Raw genomic sequence first — 25,164 nt, forward strand, 5'->3', positions numbered from 1 at the left:
TTTTTTCCTTTATTGAGGTTTTCCTACCTGATCTGACAGTTTACCTGCTTTTTGACTCCTGACTCAAATTCCTCTCTCTATCTCTTTTTACCCGCCATGTCACTGTGTCTCTACGTTGTTTATATCTGTCACTTTTACAGATAAACTCTGGATGGAATCAGCATTTTAGGGGAGTTGGTCTAGTTGATATCTCTCTTGCACCCAAGACCAAAAGAAGAAACAGCCTTGAAAGCTCCACCGAAAAAGCCCGTCACTGCACAAGAACAGTTTTAGAAACTCATACCCTGACCCATTAAGGACTAGGCAGAATAACCAAAATACCAAATGGATAAAAAAAGAAATTCACTGTCACTATCAAAACGCCCAAGAATACTTCAATGCTATAATTCATCATTCATTCTGTGTGTTTGCAGAGAAAATATCTGAATGCTATCCAGATCAGTGGAGAAAATAACAAAGGAAACACACTGAGACATTAACTGATGCCATTCTGTTGGCTGGAATGTAATACAAATAAATCATGTTGCTTTTGTTCACACTTACAGCTTTTGTTCCCATGGCATAGATCAAAATTACAGAACACATTTTTTGCCCTCAAGGATGTCTGTTGAACTTTGAACTGCTGTCCGGACCATCTAAATCACATGTCAAGCCTATATGGATTATGCATTAAGCTAAAGGTACTACCATGCCCATTTCTCTCTCTCTCAAATTCAAATTAGCTTTATTGGCATGACAAAAACTCACTTGCATGCACTGTTAGTCGTGTTCCACTGTACCTATGTGATACTCTTACAGAACTGTGTTTGTAGGGTTACAACTGGGTTTTTCTAATCCATTGTACGTAAGAGGACCCCACACCTAACTGTCATGTAGTGGTTCTGTGACAGACTTGAATGTTTACAGACAGATTCTAATAGGTATGTCAAATTGGATATTTTGTTTTTAATGGCATAGAAAGCCTTTCTTCTTCTCGCTTTCAAATCATTCATGGCCAAGTTGAAATTACCAGTGGTACTGATTTTCAGCCTGAGGAATGTGTACTTTTTGGCATGCTCAATTGTATTTATACCAGGGGTGAATCTATTTTCCTGACATCTGGGATTTTTTCTCTCTCTCTCTCTCTCTCTCTCTCTCTCTATCTATCTCTCTATCTCTGCAGACCCTGACAAAGAGGCTTAACTTCAGACATCTTTAGTATTATTGGTCAGGGGCATTATATTAATTCTGAACTGGTAGAGCAAGGTGCCAACAACAGTGCAGTAATGGATTTGAGTAGACCTACTGACAAAACCTATAGCTTACCTGTACTATGAGTGCCTGCATGAGGCTAAAGTCAGACCCCTTATGATCTGCCTACTGTAAACGAGTATATTCTGATTTTTGTGGTTGACAAATTCCTTTAAAGGGCTGGGCCTGATCAGGAGCCAAAGTATTTTCTGATCATGGGGCATTCCAAGCCCCAAAAGGTCACAGAATGGAGCAGAGCCAAGCAGACACTCACATTCCTCTAGTCTACGCCAGTCTCTTTCCACACGGCGGCCACAGAAAGCACAGCGCAGACATGCGTTGCGATGTAAATCTATCCCTCTGACTGTAGAGTGCATTACAGAATGAAGAATAAGTCAAACATATCTGTATGTCTGTCCAGTTGTGTAATCTCAGCCCGAGAAGACATAGATGATATGACCACAGTCAAAATACATCCAGTGTTACTAGCCCTCCTTACTTTCTCAGGAATCTTATCTGTGTCATTAAGGCTTTAGAATAGGGTCGTGCTGACAAGGTAGACTACTTAAATGGCTACATAGTTAAGAGAAGTACCCGTCTGGAAGCAAACATCCAGCAAAGGAAATTAAAACATTATAATGTTTAATCTACAGATTCAGGAATCACATCATGTGAGTCAGTTATTTAGCACATCTACTTGGTTTAGCATTGTGATACATGTGATGTATAGAATGTACATAGGCTGAGGTGCCACAGGATAGCCCGTCCTTAGATTTAGCCTGTAAGATCTTTAGCTTTCTAGCATTAGCTAGCTAAAATCCGACGCTTCCTTGTCTGGTATGCATGCATTGTGTATTTTAAGAATGAACGGTCAATAGATGCAAAAGCGTCATCCAGCAGTATAAATCTCCCGACTTTGGTTGCCATCTCACCTGTTGTAAATTGTAGTCTATCTATCCTTTATATCGTCACTGCGAGGGTTGTCAGGCGCAATGAAAACAAACCACAGGGAGCGATTATTTTGGTAAAATATAGTGAATACCCAATAAAATATATAGTGTATATTTGTTTAATGGTGTAGTACTGTGAAAGGTAGATAGTAACATCCCTGGCCACAACAAACTATTTCCTTTTTTTGTGTTTTGAGGAAGTAAGAGTTATTTTCCATGAAGGCTTTTTATACAGACATGGATACTCATTTCCTTTATGCAACTGTGTTTGAACTGTATGACAGAGTTTGCTTATTGTTGTACTAAGGGTTCCCCAATCATGCCTCATTACCTGCCCAATGCACCTTAGTAAGAGATGAGCGGGGAATGCTAGCTATGTGCACTCTTAGCTCTGATCTCTTACTTCATCTCACCGGATCTCCAGGGCATCTTTGGTTGCACTTTCCTTTTACCCTCCTATCTTACTGTTTGACCTTCTTAGGACCATGAGATGTTGCAAGTCTCATCTATTTCTACACTGTGTCTAGCCTTTCAGAAACACACATACGGTAACATTAACACACGTCCACCCCTTTCACACTACTCTGTGTTTAGCCTTTGACAGAAACACACATACAGTAACATTAACACACGTTCCCCCCTTGACAGGCCTGACAGTGCCTCTGCTTCCTCCCTGCTTGTTTGCCTTGGATCCCTGCCAGGGAAGGTGTGTGTGTGGGGGAATAAGCTGATATAGTCTAAGCTAATATAAGTAATACAGTCATGCCCTGTCAAAGTGTGTGTCAAAAGGTGTGGGCGTGGGGGATATAAGGTGTCTATCATCCTTCCTCCTTTACATATGCCATCCATCGTCTCAACTATCAAATCCGTCATCATGACACGGAGGTGAAAATGACAGATGTCACAGCCGACCGCTATCTCACCCTTGTGACAGTCACAAAAAACAGCTACGTAACAGTGACAGATAGATACAAGATATGGATCGGTGAAGATCTGCATGTCCTTATGAAAAGTAAACCGACGTAAGAATACTAAAAGGCTCGGATGTAGTGAATGAACTGGAGAGTTTTTTTTGTATGTAATGTTTTGTCCTTGTGTCTAAGTTGTTAGGCAAATAGAAAATTTGAATCAAATACCTACATAGGATAAATGTCTTTCTCTACAAACTTTCTTACAGTTAAATTAAGTGAACACTTCTTAGTACAGCATCTTATGCACAGAAAGTGTATTGTAGATTGTTGTGGAGTTAGAATCAAGTCCATGAATCATTTCAATGTGAGGGGGCTTTGAAGACACACTCATATCTGTAACTGATTCTGCTTCTCGGGCATGTTGCCCTGTGCAAGATCTCCCTTGCTGTAGCCTGAAACTACAGTAGGAGAAAAGTCACAAGCAAAAATGTCAAAAGAAAGCTTCTCTCATTCAGCCTGACCTTACTACCAGTAAAAAAAATATATACTAAATATTCACAGTGACCACAAACCTGCAACCATCTCCAGTGAAGAGGGCATGGAGTCTCAGACAAGAGACAAGAACAGTGCTTGAAGTTTGGTGGATGTCAGACAGTAAACTGTATGGTATGAATGGAAACTAATAAACTGAGAGTTCAGAGTTGTAACTTGGGCTTGGCGTGCTGTGTGAATAAATGGACCGAGTCCAAGACTGTGGCAGAGGTTTTGGTAGGACATGCTCCACAGCCAAAACCAACGAAACTGGAACACAGTCCAAACCCACTAAGAGAGTACCAAAATAATATAGTCATGGAGACACCTGAAGTTACTGGGAACAGGAGGATTAATCATGTTAGAAAAATGCAGTTATGGCACTGAGTTAAACTGACCATTTTATTCTATAAAGATCTGTCACCTCTGCTACGAGCTCCAACTCTACAAAATATATGATGGTTACTTAACTCCTATTTCCTTTACAGTGCTGATCATTAAGTGTTCCTCAATGTCTTTTCAAATTGATTGCTGTTGTATGTCAGGTTTACTACGGACTGGTTCCTCATTCTGTCACAGTCTATTTTACCATCTGGCTTGATATGAGGAGGATGAACCCAACTTTATTAGGTCTACCGCATGTGAGCCAGTGTATTAATCACCAGCACCAAAATGGGAGACAGTAGAACTTTCTTTTAAAACCTCCTTCTAAATGTCTACTTAGCATTGGCACTAACAATTGAAGTCAAAACCACAAATCACATTAGGAAGATTAGGAGAAGTAATTGTGTCTTATACCGTTCTGTCTCTCTTGCTCTCCCTCTATCTCTCTGGACTTGCAGGGATCAGTGGGTGGTGTCCATTGAATAAACAAACAGAAGTGACAGGAGTTCTTGTGCTGTGTCTCATGCTGTAAAGGCCGCTGGCTCATTGGCGTGGCTCCATCTGACCAAATACGGTCTGAGAAACTCTTATACTCCAAGCCAAACTCAATATAATTTTCTAAGATGCACTATCGTAAACTAACTACAGATTAAACCGTTTTTATACACAGTGAAGGGTTCCATACTATATCGACATGTTTGGGTTTTAAGTGCTGCTATACTCACTTTAGACTATGATGGGTCTATGATGCCAGATTTCTCAGCATACATCAAACTGAGTTAATGACACATACGTCGTCGCCATATGTCGAGGAAATATTCCCTGCCAACAGAGGCTGACAGTCTCCCCTTCAAACATAGCTACCCAGCAGCTCATTTGTAGATGTTTATATATCTCCCTGCAGCATATTTTGTCTGTGACAACAGGTTACCCCAAAACATAGATATATTATGAAGCCAATCATCAGGATAACAGAAACAAAACTCGCAGCAGAGACGATACGCATGTTCTAAATCAGCCTTCAGAATATTTTTTTTTATCTGTTCAAGAATCCAAACATAAAGAGGGATTGTGTGGTGGATGCAATTATTCTGGGGCTATTCCGCATCTGCCATGAGCTCCACTGATTCCATATAAGGGCAGCACACATTGCCAGCCTTAAGAGTGAGCTGCTGGGATGAGGTGAATGCTGGGTTTACTCTCAGAGATATTTACCACAATCCTGGGAGGCGATCCAGGAACAATTCACTTCCATTTGGAGATCGTATTCATCAATATACAGTTGCCCACCAACCATGAGTGGTTTATTTCCCTCAGTGCCTCTTTTCATTGCCATCAAATCAATGACAAATCTACTCTCTTGTTGCACCACTGTCTCTGCAATATGTTCTGCAGCATTTATCAAGGCTTCCTATCACCCTGTTGCCTCAAGTGCCTCTTAATGTCACTGTCCACAAAGTTGATGACTAGGATGAAATCAGTATCTAACATTATGTTTTTCTGTTTAGTTCTTTTAGAAGTTAGGGTAACCAACTTGAAAGAATGAATGAATACATAAAAAAAACAATAGAGGTTGTTCTATATTCTCAGTTTAATGGATTGAATAGGATAGAAAACAGCTAGAGTTTGCTAGAACTGGTGCCCATTCATTCTGTAGAGCATTTATGTGGTCAGGCCCTGATGTTGCATAAATATGCTCTACAGAATGAATGGGCACCAATTCCCACAGAAACACTCCAAAATCTTGTGGAAAGCCTTCCAAGAAGAGTGGAAGCTTTTATAGCTGCAAAAGGGGGACCAACTCCATATTAAAGTATATGTATTTGAATACAATGTAATTACAGTCGCTGTTGATGTTGATGTAATGGTCATGCGTCTGAATACTTTTGTCCATATAGTGCAGCTTGGAGCTGTTGCTCCCCTACAGTGAACAGCTTCAGAATAACCCCCCCCCCCCTCTTGAGTCTGTGGCTTGGCTACATGGATGTCATGCTGAAATAGACATTTAATTTTATACCACAGGTGGTTACATCTGCTATATCAAAATGAAAATGATCTAATTTCTGCAGTATGTGTCTGGATTAACCTTTCAAATTTCACCACAAAAACTAAAAAACACCCTAGACATGAATGACCTCTGATCACATGTGTTTGTAGATGTTTGAGAGATACACTGACTAAAGCAGATCCAGCACTTTTTCTCAATTCTGTTGCAGAAAACCCCCAAATCTATCAATTTTCAATGATTATCTCACCACATCCTGAGATTCTATCTAGTTCCAAGTTTCGATCTATCTAGTTAAGAGGGCACAGTAAAATGGATTCTAGTTTTCCGATAGATACTGGCTTTTGGCTTTTTCTTTTTCTTTTTCTACACTATAAAAACACTATAAAATACCATGCCTCATTAGACATAAACAAGAGCTGCTTTACATCACAACTCGAATAATTCGAAAAGGTTTCCACCAACATTAACTCTTGGTGTTATATCATGTGTGGTTGAACACTGCTGCATCTCAGAACATCGAAGCAATAAAAAACTGTTTAATTACCCAATAAACAGTTGTTCAACTAACTAGGAGCACATTTTTTTATTTGGCTTTAGGTCACTTGGCATGGTGGTCTTCATGTTGTCTAATGAATTTGTTTTCCACCAATTTACTACGTGGAAAGATATACCGGAGAGAAAACAGCAGACCCAGAGACAAACTTGACAGGGGGAACTAGATTCAGAATTCAGAGGGAACAGTAAAAAATAGGGAAAGCAAAAAATAGTCAGTCTTGGGTGTCTTTACACGAGTTAACATGATTCCTGAATTTCATGTTACACAACTGAAAAGGCCCATTCACATAAGGAAAACATCTGTTCTTCCAGCGTACCAATAAATGTCAGAATGACAGCACTGATATGCATGAATTATTGGTTTCGCATTCATTCCTTCATGTAGTTAGATGCTTTAATGTCTTTTACCATTGCTCTTTCTGTAGATCACACAACTGCACACAAAGTGGAAGGAATACTCAAAAGCATTCCTGAAAACCATGAGAAGCTATGTAGGTATGCTGTGGATTATAGGGAATAGATGCTATGAAGGTATGCTTTGGAATTATAGTGAATAGATGCTATGAAGGTATGCTTTGGATTATAGGGAATAGATGTAATTTACTGTGTGCACAGTGGATTTATAGTATATGTCATTGTCTATGTCATGTCATTATTCCCACTGAGCGGGACTAAAGTGGGAAGTACACTTCCGCTGACACGGCTATGATTAGGTCCGTGCACGGTGTGCATGACGCAAATTTCGCCATGGTCCGCACGGACTGTCCAAGCAGCACCAAAATTTGGTGTCTGCATTGACTGCGTATGTGCATGCAAGTTTTAAAGCACTGGCTCAGGGTCAAGATTTAATTTTTTCTATTTACGTTATTTTATTCATTTAGCAGATGCTTTTATGCAAAGCGACTTACAGAACAGGGCCCAGTTTTTCAGAAGTAATCTGATCGGATTTCAGTTATCAGATTAGATCAAATCTTGAAAATGGGTTGTCCAAAAGGAAAAAAGGATTCTGAAATTAGATTAGATCACACAATCCAGTCTTGTTTTTGATCTGGATCAAACCTTCAGTATGTGTTGTTCAAAAAGTTTTAGTAGTATTGGGATACTTTTGATCCAAAAAACTAGGATAACCCTGATCCCAGCAGAAGGGTGGATTCAGGGTGGATTTCAGGAACAAAGTGTAGTAAAACTTTTAAATTAATCAAATACTACAACATTTGTATTGTGTAGTACATACACATTTATTTGTATTTTGCACTTCACACAACATAGATATATTGTTTCCAACACTATGATTCGTCTGCAACAGCAAAACTAGAATACTTTGGAGACACAGATGTGTACATACGCATCCATGTTGTGCGGGCACAGATGTTTTGGGCTATACTACTGCCCTAAGTGGGCTGCAGAAAAAGAACACATATTATACACTCAACATAATCGTCAAAACTCAAACAGAATGAAGATTCAGATATCTTTGGCCCATACCATCTAAGGAATAAAGACCTGACTTGGCAAATGTTGACTTACACACTCCATGTTTTTCCACCCCAAGATGCCTGTTTAATGTATGACAAACAGCATGTACAGTCAAATTACTGTGCCCAATCCTGCCAGGGGTGGAAAAAAATCCAACGGCTAAACTTCAACAAGTAAGAGGGGGGTGTAAGAGGATTTTATAGTACAGTAATTGCACCGTAACATATGCAAACTCCTCCACTCCACATATGCAGTATTGCATAAACAAAGAAGTCAAGGTTTCAGCCGCCTCTAACTTCTTGATTAAGCAAAGCTCAGATGGTCATTTTTAAGTTTAAGTAGATATACACAAACCACAAGTCTCATAGTTGTGATTAATTTGTTTGGATAAACTGGGTATGTTACACAATTTATTGTTATAGTTCAGTGCAATGGCTTTGGAATTCAATCAATGAAATGCCTTTCTCACAGAATATTGTTCGGTCAGATGTTTAAAAAGAAACACACCCAAATCTGAACACACACAACTATTAACCATTTAGATGTGTGACCTTCCCCATACATTAGATGTGTAACGTTTACAACTTTTTTCTCTAAAATAAGGCTCCTATTAAAAGCAACCAAAAACAATGGTTACTTGAAAAGTCTGCCTATGTAGTGCCATGTAGTGCCATTGACACCCTCCTGCAGAGGGGAAGGGTACGGCACCTCGCTCACATATCAGCCAGTACAAGCTCACACGGAAGTGATGTTGTATTACATACACATTGCAGATGAGCTTGCACATAAATAACTCTATAAAAAATCTATTGGGTGGCAGGGATTTTTGCTGATAGCACCGGTGGACAAGATGGCCTTACACCTCAGAACCTGACAGACAAGGTCCACTACTGAGGTCTCAAACTCTATACGTTTGGTAGAGCAGCATAAATGAAGCGTATTCCTCTGTCCCATGTCTGAGTCCACTGGAGAACTTCTTGCTATCCATAAATGTACCAATAAATTAGACCATAGTCACTACTGTATACATCATGGTTAAGTTCAATAACATTTCAGCCTGTGTGGTGATAATGAATTTGGTCTTCGAAACACACGCCTATCGTTTGCACAACACGGTTGTAAGCCTAGAACACTTTGGTTAAGTACCGTTGCTGAGAACACAGTTCATGCATGTGTGACTTGATTTGTGACTTAGAGAGTTGATCCCTGCAATGTACCGCTGGTTGGTCCTGCCATGTCTCTAAATAAGTTTAAACGGATCTGAATGATGTAGTCAGGGCACTCATCAGATCAAGGACATTTAGCCCCATCACTCAAATACTATCTGCCTCATGCTCGCTTCCTATAAATTATCCTTGATTACAAATTTGCACTGAATTACAAGAACCTCACTGAAAGAACAACTGTACAAAAAACCTCTCAACAATAAATAGCAGGTAGGGTTCTCAGTTAAGAAGCCTACAGACAACAGGATACTTCATAGGTCTACAAGTAAGGTATGTGTTACAGTCAAAAGTCCAAATCAATTTAGAGACACCCTAAATATACACCATACATCATGTTAACTAAAGTCAAGAGTCCCCAGATGGTTACCTACGGTTCTTTCTCAAAATCCTTACCTTCCAAGAGGCGTGAATCTATTACACGTCTTCGTTGGGTTCGATTCCCTCGAGTGAGTGGGAATAAACGAGATTTCAGGTCCACAATATAAAGCTGAAAGACTATTTTGGCCACTCCCATCATATAACGACTAATTACTGCACATACTGTTTATTGATTCCACGCTCCACCATGGCAGTCGAGCAGCGAAGAGACTCATGTCATTCCGTTAGTCTAAACGAGAGCGCGTGTTATTGTTATGATCCAGTGTACAGCCTCATTACAGACAGTTGTACCAGATGTGTGCCTTCAACAATCTTTCTTCCAACCACAGATACTACATTGCCATTTAACTTACATATCTGTCATATTCTGAGTTTATGACAAATCTCCCGTCATAACTTTAGAATTTTTCTATCACATCCATGTAATCGCATGGACATGTGAGTGCATGTTTTACGTGGGCTATTACCGTGATTTTGTTCGAATTCAAATATATATATTTTCATTAAAACATTAATTTAACTCTGGTGAAATAACGTGCCCAAATGAGTCATCAATTAACTCAAGTCAGACTGCATACAATTACGTTGCTGTGTTGTCTTGAAAAGGGCAATATATTTTTAGACACAAGCGCTGTTTAATGACACCTTACGTGTGGGACATACTCTATAGGCAAGCAGGCATTCATGCATCTTCTTATATCATAAGATGTTTCTCAACTGTAAAACAAATCAAATGATAATATTAATACAAAATAGTTAATACCAAATTACTGTACATATATATATTTACATATACTGTATACATAGCATGATGATGTACAATGATGATTACTATCACCCCTTGTTTTGACATAAGAACAGTGTCAAGTAATCACTGAATCATTTTAGGGACAAAAGATAGGCTGAGTTCGAACTTCGAACATTAGTTCTACATTGCTAAAATAATGATTCTAATGTCACACTTAACATTACAGTAACAGAGGTATAGTCCTAGAGTTTCTCTGTAAATCACTTACTGTAGCCATGTTGAGAAAGTATGAAAAGCTGAACTAATGAATGGAAATGAAGCCATGTAGACTGTCCAAAGTAATGAAATTCTGCCTGAGACTGCTGAAATGCAATCCCCTTTCATTAAAGAGTGTGTGCAAGATAATATTGATGCAGGTGGCAACCATATTCATCTGAAATAATGAAAACAAAGTATGAATAATTTATTTGAAATCATAGAAGTGCATTCTATATGGATATCTGGTTTTTGGTTGAAAGATACTGTATATATAGGCTACTGCATACGCGAAATAATCACCTTGAATGATCCACATGCTCAGTTGATGAAACATAAAATATTATCACACAAACATCATATGAACAACATATTTTCATTCATACTTGTGATTTTCACTCAAGGGTATATTTGAAGTTTTGTGAAAAAAGATAACCTTAGGTATGGCCTAAGATATGATATGACTTAAAGTGTTTCCAGGGCTGAACATTTTTTGCTGATAAGCCTGTTATTGACCGGTGAAGGATTTCAGTGTTGTCTTATTTGATGCTATTATTTTATTTAATGAAAACAAATGTTCCATCTATATACCTCTCATTTATATTTCTCCCTGTGTCTGTAACCATGCCAAAAGTTAATTAGCGTTCAAATGGTTATTGTGAGTAGCAAGGCCTTCTTGTCTGCAGTTATATGCCTTGACACCTTTCACACCTAGGACCAACTGCCCTCAGATAGACCCCTTCCTGCCATAAACCTAGTCCGCAGACACACCCCACCAAGTCATATATTCAGTTTCCCCATATCTGAACATGTAACCTTAATGCTATGTGGAACTGCCATGAGGAAACAACTGACAGCTGTGTGTGGAGAGAGAACTGAGTGATGCTGAGATGTTGAGGAAACATCGCCGCCTCTGGGGGACAAAGGGACAGCAAAACTAACACAGAGGAAACTTCCACCACACTATGGACCCTATGGACTAGTCTTCGCTCCTTGTCCCCCTCCACCATAGCATGTTGTGTGCGTCTGAGATCTGTCGCCTGGAACACACAGAATAAACCAACACTCTACCCACTAGACCGGCAGTGCATCGAGCCCTTTGCTAAAACCTGCAACCGCAACCAACTGAAGAGCTAAAACAGAGTTCTGTTACAGTACAGTAAAACAGCTGGTGAGTCCACCGGTTATACCAATAAATTAAGATGACGCTTGATTAAATTAAGTTAAATTAAGTTTGAAATATAACACTGGGTTTCAGATTATATAGTTTCATGCTACTGAATCTAACACATTGCAGATATCTGGTCTTATTAGGTCCTAGGACATTGTTGAACAGAGGCTTTACTGATTCATGATACAAAGATCATGCACTTGAAGACTGTGGAAATCATACTGCTTGCCATATGAAAGTCATCCAAGTGTGATTAAATGTTTACATAGGTACAAGACGCATTGCAGACTCTTTGCAGAAACACCTTCTCAACATGTGCATTAGGCAACAGAAAGCATAAGGCGAAGTCTGTCATAAAATGTCCTCTTTCTGCTACAATGGCAGTGTGATGATGCACTCATTCTGTGTTACAACCCATATGAAGAATAGCAGGTTTCTTTATGTCATCACTGTCCCAGAACAGACATCCTGCATAACAAAATGGAATTATGAGTAAAATATTTACTTAGGTGCAGAGAATTAGACTGCATACCAGTTTGTGGATGAGCTACATTCCTAACAATGTGAGTAAAACTACAAGTTACAAGTCATGTTGCATTTCCATTAAAGTGCAATTCATTTCTGATGATCCATTTGGACTCAGAACCTCCATGGGAAGAAATCATTTTCAAGGTTCAAAGGGACTGAGCATGGAGTAAACCACCATTCAATAGCGAGTTCTTGGTTTTGATGCCAGTTTGAAATTTGCCATCGCAGGTAGCATTTAAATGACATGGAAGAAAATAATCCTGTTTATATCCAGCCACACTGTACTCATACTGTGGCCATGTCAATTCTATGAGGAATGGAGAATGAGCTAAAATGAATGAAACATGTTTGTGTCTTTTTATAGTGACGCTGCGACCCCCTACCCTTCTGGCAGATGAGCTTCTCTGCCTTTGAACACAATCTGGCCAAATGAAGCAGGCTCCAAATGATCTCTCAGGCGCTTGTGGGCCAAATGAAGCAGGCTCCAGATGATCTCTCTGGCGCTTGTGGGCCAAATGAAGCAGGCTCCAAATTATCTCTCTGGCTCATTCATTCACATTTCTAGTGTTTTTCTGTTACTAGACCTCACTGTGTAACCGCAGTATCATATACCTTACCTTAGAACCCTCTCCAGCACAATGTTTTCATTCAAACGTATCTGTGTGTCATTAGATAGGGCCTTCCTATCCTGCCTTTGAAACCTGTTCCAGCACAAATACATTCCTATTAAGGGTCAGATGATAATTTCCTGAGCATGTGGAAAATTACAAATGTGTTCAAATATAGTACTACGTGCTATTTCAGAGAGTGTATAATCTGATCCCACCAAATTCACAAAATACAATATTAACAGTGTTTTAAAGAGGATCTTGAGTGTTTTTTACACTGGTTCAAATAGCCCCTTCACATTGATTTTGTCTATGATAATACTATTCTTCGTAATTCAAGCAACCATGTCATTTTTTGTGTTTGGTGAGAAAATAAAAGATCACGATGGAGGTACAATTGTTCAAGCACAGCAATTTTCCCACAATACAGTCATTTCAGTCCAAATAGTATGAACACTGCAAGGTGAAATATTCTTAACTCATCAGGCATGCTGGATATAGTCCATGCTTTGGCCCATACGCTGAAGCTTTACACTGAGAAAAGTGACTGGATAGCCTATTAGCTGGCGAGCTAAGCTAACTAGCTTTCAGTCTGTAACAGCACGCCCAGTTTCACTTCGCTTGCATGTATTTTTAGAGTTACTCAGATAACAATCTTGTGTTGTCACTTGTGAGGGAGGCCTACTTAAATTAAATACACAATCTATCTTTTTTCGTTGCCTTTACAAAGATCTATTGCTTCATAAAACAAACTCAATGTTGTTCACCACACCAGGCTTAACCTTTTCAGTATGATGTTTGCTGTAACAGATTGTCTCAGTCTCAAACTTTGACTGTACTGTGAGCATTGGCTGCAGCTCCTCCTTCTGGTAGCACAGAAGTTAAGTCATGCGGTAAGTTAGACATTTTCAATACACACCACTTTTTGAGCCTTTTAATTACATTTTTGCCCTGTATGCAAAACATAGCAATTTCAAAGGGGAACATTTCAGCAGTCACAGCACTTTAGTTACAAATGTGTAGAGTGTGAGTTGAGTTTCATGATGGGACAACTGTGGCAGCTCATTTTGAGATTATACAAAAGGAACTCTACCTGAGCAATATGAAACTACTGTGCTCACTCTTGGCCACAAGTTGTATGAAAACACAAAGTAGATGAGCCAAAATATACATTAGATATACATCATACGTTGCAAAATATGGTTAGGAAACACTGTAGAAATGTTCGCACAGCATATCAACTCACATCTCTATGGTTTATTTTCTCTAAACCAATTCAGTCATGACCTTTACTCATACTTCCCCTAAACTCATGAGGAACTTCACACCAGGTCATTTTGTTCAAGTCCACACAGTGATAAGCAAATTATTTCAGTCAATGGCAGTCACTTTGACAATCGAATGGATTCAGTATTATATGCTTATATAACACATAGCTTAAACATCAGCTTAATACTAGTTTGAACCGCATGAAGTAACAAAGCTCCCTATTTTATGTAAATAAAAACACACTTCTGCTCAGTGGTCTTGCACAAGAAACACAACACATACAGTATTCATAAACAATGAACAATAACATTATAAATAGACGAAACACATAAAATACCCAGAGTTAGCTTAAAACAAAGGCCTGTTATTAACAGTGTCAAATGCATAGAAGAACTGCCGTATTCTGAGATAATTCATGGTGACAAATCTTTCTATGCTGAAAATTCCTGAAAACATACCTAATTTTCAAACACTAGGTGATTGCAAGTTACACTCAGATATATCTGCTTTACTGATACATCACACTATGGCATCCATATTCATATAATCTACACACAAAGTTATTTTTGGAGTTCCTCTTTATGTGCCATATTTCAGTAACTTCAGCAAGGGTAGTAATGCTGCTTCTAAGGAAATCATCATCTGCATTCTATGCAGTAAATTGCATTTTAATTCATCAGTCCTTATTAATAAAAGCATACAAGGATAAAAAAAAAAATACCAGTGCATATCACTGCTAAATTACCACACCGTTTCTTCATTTGAATTTTACCTTGCTTTTGTTTCTTCAGGTGAGAGGAGAGAGCAAACGTTTTCAGACTTTGTCATGCAGGGAATATGTAAACAGGCTCACCATACAGCTTGGAATGAATTACCCCTTCTAGATAGAGGTAATGTACGTGTGTTCAGTGCTTGATAGATGGTTGGTAACTACCTAATCACTTCATATAAATGCCAGTTGTCATAATCATTTAGGTGCACAGAGGTTTGTTGAACATTCAGCTCAAGTCTGTCACCTTAAGATGAGTATATGTTTGGTCTTTGATACTTGCTTGTTGGTCCTAGCTTAACTTCTAAGACTTAGGCTGATGAAAGCTATTTTTCACCCTCTCCAATAAAGTGTCACAGTTTGTCACCTATTAGTGCATACCTTTTTAAAATGTAATTTAAAGTTACAATGTATCTACATTGGATGACGTTTTTGATTTAGCCTTCCAGCTTAGCTGTAAAACCCATAATTAATTGGAGATCACAGTTAAAAAGACATATTGATTGACGATTCAATGGAGCTATGCGTATGCATCATGGGGCCTTACTTGAACTCATCTTGAGGCAACGGACTGTTTATTCTATCTGTTTACTATTCTGTATATTCTACAAAAATGTTTGACCTATTGTTTTGAGCCAGTTGATCGACCAACCAACCAGCATGACAAGCGGCAGATAGAGGTTTCTCACTGACCGAAACGTAAGGCACCTCTGGTCTTCTCTCCCTTAACCAACTCAACCTAACCCAACAGCACACACTTTCACTGACCTTTCACCTCATCTCACTTCCTTTGTCCTGTCTTCTCACAACAGCTCATCACATGTTTCAGTGGAAGATACCATGTGTCGAGGTACAGCACAAGACAAGTATTAGGAGTGTTTTACAGTACTCTTTGCTTTGAAAAGAGCTAATCACAAACTATTTCAGTGCGCCATATGGCCAGTTCGATGCCTACCACTAACACATGTTGGAAAAGCAAACACAAACAAAACACTTAACTCTGGGAGACCTCCACTCTGTAAGGGGGGTGTGCAGGCATCACACAAAAGAATACAGGCGAGGAATTGAGCCAAATATTTCTGATATATCATGAGGCAGAGGTCTCTTGTATCTAAACAATATCTTGTTTAACTAATTTTGCCTAGAGTGGTTGATGTGTTTTCCTACTATCTATGGTGTGAGTTTAAGTAACAAATGGGCAGAAGTGTGTACTTCCCTGGTGATATCCTGCAGACAATAGCCAGACCAACAGCAGGCCTGTTTTCTGTACAAACCCTTACTTGCTGGATGCATTGACCTTCCCCTGGTCTTCCACTTTTTTGATGGCTGCCTGAATCTTCTCCTGGTCTCCCAGAAGTTGCCGTGGCTTCACAGGCTTCAAATCCTCATCCAGCTCCAGTAACACAGGAGTCCCAGTGGGTAAAGTCACACCGACGATGTCCTTCGCTGAAATGTCTAGAGACAAGACAGAGAGACGTTCAGACGTGCATGATATGTATTGTAAATACGCTCCATACATTTTAAAATATGAAAATCCAATGTATGCATATGTTACAGATCTGGACCTATTTGGTCTTGCCAAATAAACTGTAAGGATATAATGATAATATACATTTAATCAGTTTGGGTTTACTGTACAGTAAATACTGTATGTGTTAAGGCACCTAAATGTCTGGCATGGCACTGCCTGCAGACAGTAGCACAGTCCATGTGTGTTTAAAAGGTCAAAGCGCATCAGACTGCACTAAGTTATGGTAACATTAACCTAGTGCCCTTTCTGATAAGGTTATTGATGGCATTTCATGAACTTAGAAAAAGTCTGTCCAAACGACGTGGGGGCTAGTGTTCCAGAATATATATATCTGCTTATGTCATCTGCCTGCCTTTTCTGAAAATTGTGGGCCAAATTCTACACCAGCAAGTGAAAGTGTCCAGTGTTGTGTTGTCAGGGCAGCGTACTTTCTATGTGTTTGAGCAGGGCTCTACAGCTGTTTCCATGTGCCGAGATGAGCACGGTGTGGCCACTCTTAATCTCTGGGACAATGACTTCATTCCAGTAGGGCAGGAGCCGGTCCAACACCTCCTTCAGGCTCTCGGACCGTGGCAGCTGCTCCGTGGGGACGTCACATGTGCTGTAGCGCCGGTCATTGTAGATTTCAGAGAAGTATGGGTGCGACTCATCGATGGGGGGCGGGGTAATGTCGTAGCTCCTCCTCCATTGCTTCACCTGCTCCTCTCCGTGGTTCAGGGCCATCTCTGCCCGGTTGAGGCCGATTAGCGCGCCGTAGTGGCGCTCGTTCAGCCGCCAGGACTTAGTGACGGGGACCCACTCCTCGCCCATGGCCTCAATGACCAGCCAGGCGGTGTGGATGGAGCGGCTGAGCAGGGAGGTGAAGACTCGGTCGAACTTGTAGCCCTGCTCCTTCAGAAGCCTTCCGCATTCCTGGGCCTCCACAATGCCAGCCTCGCTCAGCTTCTGGTCGACCCAGCTGCAGAATCGGTTCTCCTTGATCCAGGCTCCTTCCCCATGTCTCAAGAGGAACAGTTTGTGCTTTGACATCTAGAAAAGAAGGCAGATAGAAAACAAGAAACCTGAAGGTAAACACGGTGAGAGGAACGCTATAGCCAATACTGCACAGAAGAGGAACACTGATATTAATCATAATGTATGAGTTACAATAAATGATGCATGCAGTGTTTCAGTGTAAGCATACCTCACAACTGAAGCGCATACCAACTAGCTACTCAGCTACTGATGTGAGTGGATTGAAAGGTTAGGGGTGACACGCCAAATGTCACCATTTGGTTCAGACTAGTTCAGACTACATTGAACGAGGTCATTTGACGTGGAAATACGGATTAACAACATAGTCTTATCAAATGCAACCGAAAATCAGTAATATAGTTCACAAGCTATGGAGCACAACAAACGTTAGCTACAGCAACAGTTCCCCATCTAATCTGATGTAACGGTTGTTTGCACTCTGATATTTGCCTCAGCATACACTTTGGCTTCAGCATCTAACGTTAATTACCTCAGACAACAGAATGCAGCACTTGATTGAGCGGGCACAATTTCACAAAAATAAAAATGTATATACTATCCTTCTAATTTTACTCGCCTTTAGGTTAGTAAGTGAGACGTCTAGTCGGTCGGAGCGTGCAGGGTTGTCGATAGAAACATAGCATAGCAAATTGCGCGCACACACACTACGCGTACACCTACCCACGTGGGCAACTAACAGCTTTTAATCCAATAGGAACTGGGACAGTCGACTTGGAGGCGGTGCTTTCGGAGATAAGAACTTACTGTGCAGTAAAAGGCATATCTATTAGGGCCTATTCAGTCATGTTTATATGAGAACTCGGTCAATCCTGTGGCAGTATAAGAGCCTACTGTGATCTGTTTAGGATGGAAACGTATTCATCAAAGCCTACAAAGTCAATTACGTATGTAGGCCTTGTCCTGAATATTAGGCTACTTCAGCAAGCAAAAATAGGGTTGCAGTGTCAGTGCAGCAAACAGGCTTTTGAACTCATTGTGGATGGTGAGGTATTGTGTGCTTATGTCATCAGCTGACATAGAAATGCTGACTTGACCACAGAACTGGGAAACCTATTCATGTCATGTTAGATGCTGAAATTGTGTAGCGATGTGAACCACAGGTCAGTTTTATTGGTTTGAAAGATAGGTCTTCATAATTACCTTCTTTATGTATACTGTACTTACATATAATATTTCATAATATGTATTTCAGCAGATGTTGTTAAGTGTGGTAGATGAAACCAAGCCACTGTACAGTAAAGATATTTAAAATAAGTGCTACAGTCCTGAGCTTCACTTCAAAAGGACCAAAGCAAAAACATTTTTAAAGAAAGATGAGATGGGAGATCTCTGATGAGTTTTCAAGCCATTTGTAAAGACAGTGGGAGATCCTGGTCACCTCATTACATCAACATGGACAGGAGGAGGAAAGGAGTCTGGACATGATCTCCTACTGTAGAGGGATAGCGGTAGCCTACCAGAGGGATAGCGGTACTGGACGGATAGCGGTACCAGAGGGATAGCGGTACCAGAGGGATAGCGGTACCGGTACCAGGCACCTGGCAGGGGTCATACCTAAAGAGCCATGAAACTGGACAATGGAATTCAAGTAGGTTGGTGGACATCAGGTGGATGCTATGTCGATTACATAAGTCTACTCCATAGTTCCCTTCTTCTATCTCTTCTTGACCATGGGGTGTGTTTTTTAAAGACAACTATACACTACAGGCCATGCTGGTCAAAACAGGGTTTTGAACAGGGTTATTATTGTTATCAACAGGGTTTTGAACAGGTTTGTGCTGACTTTGCACTGACACGTAAAAATCATCTGGACCTTAATGAAAGGAGTGACGAAGGCTTTAACAGTGAATGGAAAAATTATTCACGTTTAGGATTTAGTGCTTTTTTCATTGCATTTACATTTTCACAAGCTCATGAATTCCTGTAGAACTTCCATCTTTCTCACTATTACAATTAAAATAAGTTACAATTTGAATACAAATGTAGTTAAGTTAAGTACAATCCTCCTACACTCCTACAATACATGTGATAGTACAATATCACACTACTGGCAGTAGACATTTACAGTTAGCTCAAAAGTCAACTTTGGATGTTACAATGGAATGTTCAGTAGGCTCTTCTATAACTGTCACAAGACTGTACTAAAAGGAGAACCTGTGTTATGGTTAATGGTGCAACGGTGTGACATCAAAGTTGTCTCTTTCATAATGGTATTGTTTTTTTCTCAACAGAACAGATTATCTTCAGGATTGTGGTCCAGGACATATTGTTCTCAATAAATACAATTTGATTATAAAACACTGTAAATGCTATTGCTACATTTTTAACTGGATGTGATTTTGGCAAAACAAAAGCCAGTTATCTCAATAATCTGGAAAATGTTAGTGAAATGTTAGTCAATTAATTTTCTGAATATGTTGCTTTGCTGTTGCTTTGTATGTTGCTTTGCTGTTGCTGAATATGTTGCTTTGCACTGCCATCATCAGGTAGACAGGTGAATTGCAGCCATTTGAAAGGCAAAATGTTTTTTAATAGGAGCACATTTTATAGCACCGTAGCTATAAACAAAGGCCATGCATTTATGTTCAATTCAGCTGAATGGATGTCCACACATGTTGTGCACCCAAGATACATTGTAGATACAATACAGTACAAACAAAAGCTCCTATAAAAGCGTCAGATAAAAAAGCAAAACAAAATGTGTTTATAAAATAAACCAATGTAGTTGATGTTGTCATGCCCATTATGCAAAAGATCTTATGTTTATTTTGAATTCATTGCTCAAATCTTCAAATCATACTGTACATGCCTGGCTAGTATTTTCTAAAAGGTAATGTACACATTTGATGAACACATACATGAAACATAATTCTCATGAGAAATAAAAAGGTGATAAAAATCAACTTAATCAGTCAAGTGTGTTTAGTCCATTTAAGATCCTGTAGAGAGAATGAAAAGAATCACACCATTACCAGTAGAACTTGACAAACAGACAAGAAAAAACTGGTTAACTTACAAAACATAGTGTTTTGGGGAGTCAGCCTTTTATGCCTTTTTAAACATCTTGACTGAGAACTCATTAACTCATGCACTAAACTACAGGTAACAGAAGGGTGAGTGCATTAACAAGGCAGACTCGGAGGATCTCATTCTTTAATTTGTGTAGTGTGTGACATTACCTGTTACTGTCCACCAGCGTCAAACAGCTTCTTCCTGCCCTCCATGCCTGACATGGCCTCCACATTCTTACGCCAGTCAGTCACCTCCTCTTTCTGTGAGAGTGAAAATGTAATATCATGTTTGTGAGAACGGTGTTTGTACTTGCTCAAGATAAAAAATAATAATAAATCAAAATCTTTTAAAATAAAGTGACCACAGATTTTAAACTGGACACAGTTCATTCCAAGTAGCCTATGTTCTTCCTATTGCTCCAAATAAGAAGACATTAGCAGTACCTTCTCCTCCTCTTTCTTGACTGTCTTGAGGTTTGCTTTGAAGTCAACGGACGTCGATTTGCTGGAGCCCAGGAGAACTTGGAGCAATTGCTCCGCGGATAGTTTCACTCTCTTCAGCACAGGCTTCTTCCTTGTCAGCTCTGCCACCTTCATCTTCATTTCCACAATCTGAATAACAAAATACCATACAACAACCAGAAGAACAACCATTAGCCTTCACTCTCAAGTCCTTGTTCTTTTAATAATCTAAGTTATTATTCACTTAACACATGCTTTGTGATTTACAGAACGAGAAAAATGCTACTTGGTCACAAATACCCTGCCTACACGTTAGAGAATGACCACTGCCTGCACAATGAATAAACAGCCCCCAGCATCCCTGTGCATTACCTCCTTGTCAGTTTTAAACACTTTGACTTCAACATCATAGCGTTCCTCATCAACCACATCAATTTTGTGATGCAGATCTTTGCAAAGGTCCTGTTGTGTAAAGGATGAAAAACAAATTGTGACTGATTAGTCTCCAGTGTCTAAACAATACTAAATTGTGCAACAAACATAGGATGAATTAAGACATTAATTGAACGGAGATGGAAGAGAAAGCAAAGAAATGGAGAAAGGTAAGGGACTCACCTGGAGCTCCTGTACCGACAGGCCTGACAACTTGATCGGAGGTACTCGTTCAGCGAGTGTGTCCAATCTCTCTTGTATCTTGTCCTCCTTCTCAACGACAAGCATGTCGAATGCTGTATACAGCAGCTTCATCTGGTGTCACAGGGGTTAATGTTGTCATTTTGGGCCACTGTGCCACTTTTTACAAATATAGCATTGTAGGGAATGTCTTTGGAGACTGCTGGGCAGAGGTTTATATCTATGAAATTTGCCCCTTACCTTCAACCCCAGTCTGCGACCTGAGCTGATCTTGGACTTTGGTTTGCCCTTGGAAGGCAGAAAATAAAGTTGTTTATATATATATAAATATATATATATATATATATAAAATGATGTTTCTCAAAACCACATGCACCATAAATCATATAGCAGTATTCAGCAGTAAGATGCCAAATGTTGAGGTACATTTTGAACCATTCTCAAAGTATTCTCAAACCAGTGCATTAAGCATGCATTTTCACATTCTACACATGGTTGGACTTTAAAGCCAAGACTTTTGTTGCAGAACTTTTACAAAATTAACTGGCTACAGGATTTGGTGATTGATGTTTTTTTTCCACATTTCTGCATGTAAACCAAAAGTGTCTGTCTCGTTGTTTTTTGTGACAATGACAATAAAGTTTTTGAACTTTAAATACTCACCGGTCTTTCCAAGCAGCCAAAAAAACACACAAAACAGACACAAAACATAGCACAGAGACATGTAAATGCACACAGATCAAACAAACGCATTGCACAAACAAACGCAATTTATAATTTCAGTGTTTGTCATAAAAAAGACTACTTACGCATCCGCCATCTTTGGTCATGTACTATTATCAGATCTGAAATAGGAATGAGCATATAAATTGCTTTTGGCAACACCAGTTTCAAATGGACTTATACAGGTCATGGACGTGTTATCTGTATCCATAGAGATCAGGCGGTTCTGATGTGGCAATGGAGAGCTGGGGGATGATCTGATTGTACTGGACTAATTAAGCTTTGCTGGATGGTTTTCCTTTTTGCGAAGGTAAGTAAAGCACTTCGCTCTCATGTTGGCTCATTATAGCTCAGCAATGTGTTTTAATCGCCTCTTTGAAACTCCTCTGCACAAAGTCACACGGCCAGAGGCGTACGCCATCTTCCTACATTTCACATCCAGAAGGAAAGGCCACATCCCCCTTCACCTTTGGCTTACCTCCAGTCTGCTCCTACTTGCCATCATGCAGCTGTCACTTTGATATATGAAAGCATAGCATTCCAGGAGGCGGAAAATTGCCAACACCTAGCCACCCTCAATCATCTATGCCATCTCACTCCCAAATGTACAGAAAAGTTACACTAAACATATATTTATGAATTTCACAAAATGCATGGAAAAATAGCAACAGTTTTGCTACATATTTGCTAATATTGTCATTATTATGCCAAAATCGTTTTCTGATTTAATGATAAAAATCATTTTATGGCAATGTACCTTAAGTGTTTGTCATTGGGCAACATTCCAATATAAGCTATTACATGACTTGGGCTACACTGGGTTTATGAAATCGCATATTACCTGTAGCGGAGTGGTAGTTTAATGCATACCTAACAAGAGTTTGGCCATTTAACATACTGTTTTTAAATCTGAAATTTAAAACATCAGGAGAGAATAGTAGCATGCTTATCCAGTCGAATCACACCGAGTCTAACCAAATTCAGCACCAGTACCTTTTCACTAACACACATACCTTTTGCATAGCATTGTATTAAGGAAGTATGCGCTCTTATCATCCCTCGATAGCATTCTATCTGTTTCTTCTCAGTGCACCTCATCTTACTTGTCATCGGAGCTGCTCAGAGGATTAACCCCGTTTCCTCTCACCCACTTCTCACCTCCTCACAACCAGCAAGCAAGTTTGTCAAAAACGTACCTTTGGGAGAGAAAAGCTGATGGAGTGTTGGATGCACACGCCAACTGAGGATAGGGGGAAACGGTTCAGATTTATAGTTTCTAACGCTCAGGGGAATGGCCCACTAAAATAACCCGGTGTCTTTGCCCCTCTTCAGCTGACATTTAGTGTTGCACATAGCACCCAGACAGGATTCAGTCAGGAAAGTTGTGGCGATAAAACAACTTTTATTGGTTTTGGACATGGAGTTATGTGGTGAGGTGGCGCTGGGATGACGCCTGGTGGTGGTGGTGGTGTGTAGTTGGCAGGTCATCTGTCAGCTGTTTGCCAGAGCAGATGGATGTGTTCGGTGGGGAGGGCAGAGCATGAAATGCTACTTTTTTAGCTCATGAGAAAAGCCACTGTCTACCCTATGGGCCTATTCTCCCGCTGTAGAGAAAAATTGCTTTGAACGCAAAGTGTAGTACGAAAAATTGTATATTGCAACGGTAATGAAGTTATTTCAAATGATGTTCTGTCAACAAAAATAATTTGTGTTCTGTGTGTTCAGTGTCCTTTTGATTCAGCTTGGAACGATGAGTTACTGTATGAGTAATATTTTTCAACCTACTTCAATTCCATGCTTTTCTGTTTGTTTGTCTTTTTGTAGAACTACACATTATTTTTTGTAATCTTAACACATAACCTCCCCAAAAGTTTCCTCAAAGGCAACACGGAAACAGTATTTCCTCAAAGTTGGGGCAATTCAGTGAGACACATTTAAATGTTCAAATAGACTGGGTGACATCATGACATATTGCTTATTAATATGAATCTATAGAAACTTGCCTGGAAGCTGTAAAGGCCATAGCCTATGGCAATTCATACAGTAATCAATCACTGCAGTGTTATGTTGGGTCCATTAAGGGCAATTATCAGACATCACATGAATGTGTTAATACCCAGTCCCAATAGGCTTCACCCACTGGCAAGTGTAAATCACTTCAGTGTCTTGGTTAGAATAACAGCAGCAGGTGGACGCCTGTGTTGATGTAACACGAGCTCGTCCATCTACCGTTCGTTCTCCCCGACATGAATACATGCCGGTCTATGAGAAGAGCCTAGAATAACCATGCTGCTTTTATCACAGCTTATTTTTAGACACAATGGCTTGGTTATATGGGGACAAATGTGTTAACTCCTCTGACTTAAAATGGCTTTGTTTAGAGGCTCTGCAGAATTAGCAATGTTAAGCCTGTTGTTGTTCACCAAATTAATTTAGCATTCGATAACACTCATTCTGGCAGCAGTTTAAAGAAACTCAAGATTGTTGATGAAAAATGCCTTGTGCACCAAGTGGTTGTAATTCATTTCAATGGTGTCCTTTCCTGTTGGGGTCAAACAATATCTGTACACTTCAGACCTCTGGCCTGGCCCTGACCTTTCACCTTATTATCTGGAGAGTATATTTGAGGCCATGTTTGCCTTGACCTGATTTACAAACGTTGTTAAATGCGATGTCAGCTGTTGCACCTGTGCATACGGACGGCCTTTAAAGGAACAACAGCTAAGAGACTGACATGCTGTGAAGAGTGATCAGCAAGAGTGCTGTGGAGAA

At 39.8% G+C, this 25,164-nt stretch overlaps 3 protein-coding genes across 8 annotated transcripts in view; all 3 read right to left on the reverse strand.

Moving 5' to 3' along the window:
* The window catches only part of cald1b (caldesmon 1b), a 24,728-nt gene extending 14,863 nt beyond the window's left edge, over positions 1-9,865 (reverse strand). For 3 of the 5 annotated variants that reach the window (XM_031565000.2, XM_042706764.1, XM_031564996.2), the window contains exon 1: positions 9,665-9,864. The gene's annotated coding sequence lies outside the window, so the exon portion shown is untranslated. Of the gene's footprint in view, positions 1-9,664 lie in introns of all 5 variants that reach the window. The other 2 variants (XM_031564999.2, XM_031565001.2) reach the window with 2 other exon arrangements.
* Positions 9,866-13,878: 4,013 nt separating this feature from the next.
* bpgm (2,3-bisphosphoglycerate mutase) lies at positions 13,879-18,229 on the reverse strand. 2 transcript variants are annotated; one of them, XM_012814228.2, is made up of 3 exons: positions 18,120-18,229; positions 16,957-17,557; positions 13,879-16,452 (listed from the first exon to the last, which is right to left on the reverse strand). In XM_012814228.2, the coding sequence occupies exons 2-3, from the start codon at positions 17,555-17,557 to the stop codon at positions 16,274-16,276; spliced, it is 780 nt and encodes a 259-aa protein (XP_012669682.1). In that variant the 5' UTR covers positions 18,120-18,229; the 3' UTR covers positions 13,879-16,273. The 2 variants fall into 2 exon arrangements, with proteins under 2 accessions (XP_012669682.1, XP_031420872.1); XM_031565012.1 differs by having other exon boundaries at positions 18,033-18,229.
* Positions 18,230-20,292: 2,063 nt separating this feature from the next.
* LOC105888482 (troponin I, slow skeletal muscle-like) lies at positions 20,293-23,756 on the reverse strand. The gene is made up of 9 exons (XM_012814212.2): positions 23,589-23,756; positions 22,479-22,514; positions 22,333-22,336; positions 21,910-21,957; positions 21,652-21,783; positions 21,409-21,498; positions 21,019-21,186; positions 20,743-20,835; positions 20,293-20,502 (listed from the first exon to the last, which is right to left on the reverse strand). The coding sequence occupies exons 2-8, from the start codon at positions 22,487-22,489 to the stop codon at positions 20,746-20,748; spliced, it is 543 nt and encodes a 180-aa protein (XP_012669666.1). The 5' UTR covers positions 22,490-22,514; positions 23,589-23,756; the 3' UTR covers positions 20,293-20,502; positions 20,743-20,745.
* Between the last annotated feature and the right edge of the window lie 1,408 nt (positions 23,757-25,164).

The sequence above is a fragment of the Clupea harengus genome, chromosome 3 (assembly GCF_900700415.2).
Source record: "Clupea harengus chromosome 3, Ch_v2.0.2, whole genome shotgun sequence".
Taxonomy (NCBI): domain Eukaryota; kingdom Metazoa; phylum Chordata; class Actinopteri; order Clupeiformes; family Clupeidae; genus Clupea; species Clupea harengus.

Coding starts and splice junctions, on each gene's coding strand:
- bpgm (XM_012814228.2), bottom strand. CDS start 17,557: ATGTCAAAGCACAAACTGTTCCTCTTGAGACATGGGGAAGGAGCCTGG. Junction 16,453..16,956: donor CCTGCTCAAACACATAGAAA/GTACGCTGCCCT, acceptor TCTTGTCTCTAG/ACATTTCAGCGAAGGACATC.
- LOC105888482 (XM_012814212.2), bottom strand. Junction 21,499..21,651: donor TGTCGGTACAGGAGCTCCAG/GTGAGTCCCTTA, acceptor TTTACACAACAG/GACCTTTGCAAAGATCTGCA. Junction 21,187..21,408: donor TGTTTAAAACTGACAAGGAG/GTAATGCACAGG, acceptor TTTGTTATTCAG/ATTGTGGAAATGAAGATGAA.